The following is a 6,624-nucleotide window of genomic DNA, read 5'->3' on the forward strand; positions in this document are numbered from 1 at the left end:
TGAGGCTCCTGATAGCGGTTGGCTTCCACCTAGTGCCTACCAAGCATTCTGTATCCGACACGAGGCAACAAATTTCGCCCTGAATTTTAAGGGTAAGGATGCACAGAGGTTTTTAGTGAATACTACTTACGTCAAGACTGAGGTAGTGTTTGACTACTGGTTTGATATTTTCCAATCTGAAGACCCTGCAATGTGTGACTGGGATAATTGGATTGAGTATGAGCAGTGGGCTCAGCATTAGAATGAAGCTCAGAGATTTAGGCATATAACTACTAACATCTCCGAGTGTGTAAACTTCATACTAAAAGGTGTAAGGAACCTTCCAGTTTTTTCGTTGGTGAAGTCACTTATGGAAGATTAGCCGAGCTCTTTGTTCCCAAGGGAAGAGAGGTAGAGGCACAGTTAGAAATCGAGCAGCAGTTTAGTGAGCATCTGATGAAGGCAATAGAGGCTAATTCGAAGGCATCAAGGTGTTTTACGGTGAGTTTGTATGATATGGATAATTCTGTGTTTACTGTGGTCAAGACCTCTCCGACTGGTAGCTTTTCACTTGGCTCGTACAGAGTGTCCCTCAGGGATCAAACATATGATTGCAGATATTTCCAGGCACTTCATTATACATGTCGCCATGCCTTAGTATGTTGTGCATACTCACGTCTGAGTTGGGCAACCTATGTCCATGAGGTGTATCGCCTTAGCTCGGTGTTCAATGTATACCGAATGGGATTCACTCCTCCTATCGCTGAAAGTTTTTGGCCACCATATGATGGTCCCATTGTCATAGCCAATCCCACCAAGAGAAGTGCATCTGAAGGGTGTCCCGGGAGGACTAGGATCCAAAGTATCATAGATGAGGTTGATCCGAACAGACCCAAGCGATGTGGGCTTTGCAAACAGCCTGGCCACACACGGAGGAGGTGTCAACAGGGACGAGTTAACATGGGTTATGCTTCCGCTAGTAATGCATAGGGATGTGTTTATCTAGGGTAATGTTGTGTCGGTTGTGTCTTCTTTCATTTAATTTAATGTAGGTCGGTTGTGCCTTCTTTCATTTACTTTAATTTTATCTCAGTTGTAAGTTTTATTGTGTTTTGTATTCCCATGTTACTATTAACTCAATCTCATCGTTTGGTTTTTAGTTATGTTGTGTATTCTTGACTCGTGTTAAGAAATAGTCGTATAAGAAATTGTAAAAATAGTAAATACAAGACCCTAAAGGTACATATTACATAAAACGAGATAAAACAAACATCGTATCTCAGCAACATAAAGGTACCATCTAAAAAATATAACATACATCTTCTACTAACAACATATAACAATCATCTAAATAATAATGCATACGCCGTAATCAAAAGAGATGTGATCCTGTAAAGTAGCGGTGGCGGTGCTTGATTCTTTGCGCTCTCTGGGCCAGAGAGACCTCATCCTTATCTCTGTCACCATCATGCACCACCTCGTCTGGTGTGCACTCGAGTGACCTAGATGGACCAGGATGTGCTGGGGGAGCTACAGCGAATGCCGACGGGGGAGTCCCATCGAATGCAAATGTGTCATCTGATGGTCTTGATGGAGGCTCATTCAGATCCACATCTAGGTGTGTCTAGGGTCCGACTAGCTGAGATCTGTGACGCTCCAGATCATCCTCCTGTATGATCACGCTAATCTCATCAAGGAAGCATGACCCTCTGAACTCCACATCAAGGCCCTTACTGTCAAGCAAGTCAGATAGCATATCACCTGGACTAATATACGTCTGACTCTTGCGCACCTCCATGTCACTACTGGGAACCCCAACAAAATGATCACCAAACCCTCCACCTTCATCACCGCCACCATCATCACCACCTAATCCGCCACCACCATAACCATAACAATCTCCACCGATCACTGTCTCTACCATCCCTTAACATCAAGAAATCAACGTCGAGTGTGGCACGTGGTTGATACTGTACTCCATCAAGCTGTGGTAGATCCCGATCCACCTTATGCCACTTTGTAACAGCAAAATAGATCAATACCATCACAACCCTCCATAATGCCATATGGCATGTCATTATAAATAGTAAAAAGCCCAAAATAACTTAATAATAAATATTTTGAAAGCTTAAACACTCACATCCCTGGCTTAAACACTCACCTGCGACCCAAGACATTTTATCAATAATGACCATAACCCAAAAAAATATTAACAAACATAACATAAATAAACAGCAAGTACCTCGATGCCAACAGCCAATGAAAGGCATCAAACCCATTAGGCCTGAAACTAGAGAACCGCCAGAAGATCCATGATTGAAGGAGCTACTGTGGACCAACTAACTTTACCACGTTCCTGTTGGCCACACGCCACATGCACCGGTATAACCACGAGAGATGAGTGGATCCACAGCTGTATTTGTCCATATCCTCTAGCCTAGCTATATAGGGTAGCCAACGAATATGAAGACGTGTACCGGACATACCTCCTAATGGTATCATTGTCTGTACCCTGAGGAAGCTCACTGAATGTGTCCTGCATCCAAGTTCACTTCACCGTAAACTTGTCGATGCAGTTTGTAGAAGGTAAAATACCCAATAGCTACTCAAAGCAAGCCCATACTAGTCGGACACCCTGAGGTACAATCATATTGACTAGGGCCATACAATGCTTCCTTCTCATGTTGGTGTTGTATCAGTGGGCTGTATAACAAAACAGTTCACTAAAGGAATATTAAATAATACATGTCCTAATCGAAAAAATGCACTAAACCCAAACAAATAATATTACATGTCCAAAAAAAAAAAAATCAGAGCTAAATCTAAATGGACCAAACACAGAAAACTCTAATAAAAAATACTTTAATGTAAACCATATCACAATCCTGAATCACTATTATTACTCGCACTGTTGAGTTAAATTAAATTCTAACTAAACTAATTTTCACTACTTAATCTAACATTTATAACTTACAAGTTCTAACAGAGGCTCTAGTCACTACTTTAACTAACAGTTGTTTATAATTACTACTTTAAGTAGTATTTGTAATTTTGAAATTCTAGCAAACTACTAAATTACTATTCTAACTACTATTTATAGTTTTAAAAAAAATTATTACTAACCTCTTTATTGATGCCACAACAATATGGATAACTCCGTCCAATTGATAGAAACGATCCGAGTCGTCTTCCATATAAGTAGATTTGAATCTTGTGGTGTTGTTGCCAAACTTTTCTCTTTAGGGTACGTTGGGTGTGTGGGACATTGAAAATTGTAATTCAAAACAACTGAATTCGAATTTAATATATAGGTGTAATGTTAGTAAATCGAATCTAATACATTCGATTTAGCTATGCTCTACAATACCTATAAATCGAAACAATTTTATTCGGTTTATTAAAAGATGTAAATCGAAATCACTTGTTTCGATTTACTATGGGTATAATTCGAAGTTCATTGTTTAAAATTATCATGTGCTAGTCATTTCAATGTTTTTAACTTATTACACCGAAGCTATATATTTCAATTTAAAGTTTTTCCTACTAATTCGAATCTTATTGATTCGATTTATCTTGATATAGTCTAAATTGAATATAATAAATTTAATTTATATAAAAATATAAATTAAATAACACATGTATATAACGTTATTGCATTTAGGACTATCATGCCTATCATGTATATTAATTATCATTTTATTTGTATAATTGTGAATGTGTTTTACTCTTTTTTTTTTTCGTTTAATTTTAACCATTAAAGAATAAGATCATTCCATTCTCTATGTACTCTATCAAATATATAACAATGTCTCGCGTTATGAAGTTATGATTAATAAATGCTAACGTGTGTTTTTCAGGACTCGTGTTTCGAAAAAAAAAATATTGAGATTTTTCAAAAGATTAATAGGTTATTTTTTAAATATAAATTATTATAATTAATAAAAAACTAAAATTTATTTAACAATGAATTTGATATTCTTTACTTAATAAAAAATGTTTAAAAATGAATTGTATTTTAATTTTTATTTAAATTTTTTATTCAAGACAAAATATAAAATAAAAAAAAGTCAGCAAGGGAGAAGAGATGCAGTCACTCAATGGAAAAGAGAGACAGAGAAGAGAAACAGTCACTGGATAAAAGAGAGAAGCACGGAGAAGAGGAAGGTATAAATATTATGCGATAAATTAGCGAGAAACGAATTTTTTGCTAAAAATAAAAATTTTGGTGACAAATTAGTTAGAAAATTGTCCATCGCAAAATGCATTTCAAGTCTTTGTGACGGATTAGCTAGAAACATTGTTCCTCATTAAGTAACCTTTTCACACAAAATTTATTTACGGGCAAAAAGCCAAAGTAAACCAAATGGGAGAAGAATTTACATGAAATCTACCAAAGCTAAATTCGTGACATGGATCACCCAAAAGCATAATTTAATGTAATTCGAATTAACCTAATTCGAACTAAGAAACCAATAGTAATTCGAATTAATCCAATTCGAATTAGTTGGAAAGTGTAATTTGAACCTACTAAATTCGAATTATGCATGCATAATGTCCCAGTCAATACAATTCGAATTATACATGCATCTTACGTTAATATGTAGTTCGAATCATACTGATTCGAATTATGCAGTAATCATACCTTGTAGTTCGAACCAGGTTGATTCGAATTATGAAGCCCCAAACGTGTATAAGTATGGTGTGAACGTGAATTCCTCTCATTAGAGTGAAACACAATGGCTAGTGAGGAGAGTTTTCTAGTGTTGGTGTATTATAGAGGGTCGATTAAGAAAAAAACACGTTCTGGTATTAAGTTTACTGATAAGGATCCCCTCAGTATTTTTTTGAAACCTTCAACGAGTTTCGCTGACTTCCTGAATTCCATATTACGGAAACTTGGACTGCAAGGTGTGAAACGGGTTGAGAAGTTATTTTATCGCATTCCGATCTCAGTGCTGCGAGATGACGTGAAGTACGATTCATTTGTCATAGGGAGTGACGAGGATTTGGAGGTCCTCTTCCATTGTCGTTGGCAGTTTTCCGAGGTCAGGACTCCTGAGCTGTTGGCAACACTGGTTGATGTGGTCTCTAACTCAAGTGGTTCGAACAGGAATACCCAAACTGCAGGAATGGTAGCTTGTTCTAGTTCGAGACCTGTTAGTGCATCGTCATCCGTGCCTGTGATTGCACCTCAGGACAAGCATGTGGCCTTCCCGTCGTTCGTAGTTGATCTCAACCACAGTGGTGGTGGAGACGTCGGTATCATTGAGAGGGCGCCGATGTCATTATAGTGTGGGGCACCGGATGGTATGGATGATGCATTGCCGGATGATGATGTCGCTGATGATATGGAGCCGAACATCATTGCTGATGACAGTGGTAATGACATAGCAGCGGGTGGTCCAGCTGGGGTTGGCGGTGGTTCCAGCTCAGGGGCTCAACAGTACCCCCCGCACTTTTCATCTCTGGACTTGGATGCGATGAGACAGGAGGGGGTTCTTGGGAAACCTATTAGATTTGATGCTAGTGATACCCAGGGTACCGGAGGTCTATCAGAGTTTCAAGTTGGTCAGCGGTTTCAGGATAAAGAGGAGGCTGTGTTAAGTGTGAAGACGTATAGCATCTGATGCGGGGTACAATACAAAGTGGTGGAGTCCGATTATCGCAAGTACCTTGGGAAGTGTACTGAATTTGGCAACGGGTGCACATAGTTGATTAGGATCAATCTCCGTTAGCGCAGGGGTATTTGGGAGGTAAAATGGTATAACGGTCCTCATACTTGTCTAGCCACATCGATCTCGAGCGATCACAGGAGTCTTGATTATCACGTGATCTTGGCATTCATCATGCCAATGATTAGAGCTGATGCATCCATTTGTATCAAGGTACTTCTGAATGCGACAGAGGCACATTTCAGGTTTAGGCCGGCTTATAAGAGGGTTTGGTTGGCTAAGCAGAAGGCCATGGCACAAATTTACAGAGATTGGGATGAGTCATACAACGAGCTGTCGCGGTGGGTGTTAGGTGTGCAGCTGACGATGCCTGGTAGTGTTGCAGTGTTGAGGACGAGTGCTATTCGTGTTGGTGGTCAGGTGGACGACTCGCAAGCCTATTTTCATCGACTTTTCTGGACATTTCCACCGTTGCATGCTCGAGTACATCGGTAGGGCTGCATAAAGAATGTATCAGATTGTGTCTCGGCATCGGAACATATTGACACAACATCATTCACTAATGCATATCGTAGAGCAGAACATACAACTTGTACTCTACCAAATCATGTTACACGTTAGCATAGTTAACAACTTCATATACACATCAAACTGGGCCTAATGAGAAAATATTTTTAAAACATTTTCTTAAAAAGAATGTACTTAATTACGATAAAAAAAATTTATCCTACGAGGACTACTCAAGTAAGAAAAAAACTTTCTCTGGGTAACTTTTTCTACTTATTTGTGTTCACCCATAAACCACTAATATAACCACTTAACAACAATATATAATGACTACCATTATAACATACAAAAGGTCAAAATATAAAAAATAACACATTAAATCCTACTTTAAAAGGAAAAAATCAAACTAACCTGTTCATTGCTGACACCAGCTATATGTGCAACCCCATCCAAACGACAGAGTCGA

General features: G+C 38.6%; 1 protein-coding gene across 1 annotated transcript; it reads left to right on the forward strand.

The window, feature by feature from the left end:
- LOC107647501 lies at positions 5,289 to 6,146 on the forward strand. Its single transcript, XM_016351572.1, has 2 exons — positions 5,289 to 5,593; positions 5,720 to 6,146. The coding sequence occupies exons 1-2, from the start codon at positions 5,289 to 5,291 to the stop codon at positions 6,144 to 6,146; spliced, it is 732 nt and encodes a 243-aa protein (XP_016207058.1).

The sequence above is a fragment of the Arachis ipaensis genome, chromosome B06 (assembly GCF_000816755.2).
Source record: "Arachis ipaensis cultivar K30076 chromosome B06, Araip1.1, whole genome shotgun sequence".
In the NCBI taxonomy this organism is placed as follows: Eukaryota; Viridiplantae; Streptophyta; class Magnoliopsida; order Fabales; family Fabaceae; genus Arachis; species Arachis ipaensis.

Bases quoted from the DNA above. Each gene is read 5' to 3' on its own strand.
- LOC107647501 (XM_016351572.1), top strand. From the start codon at position 5,289: ATGGATGATGCATTGCCGGATGATGATGTCGCTGATGATATGGAGCCG. The intron at 5,594-5,719 runs GTATAGCATCTG...CCGTTAGCGCAG, and splicing joins GCTGTGTTAAGTGTGAAGAC to GGGTATTTGGGAGGTAAAAT.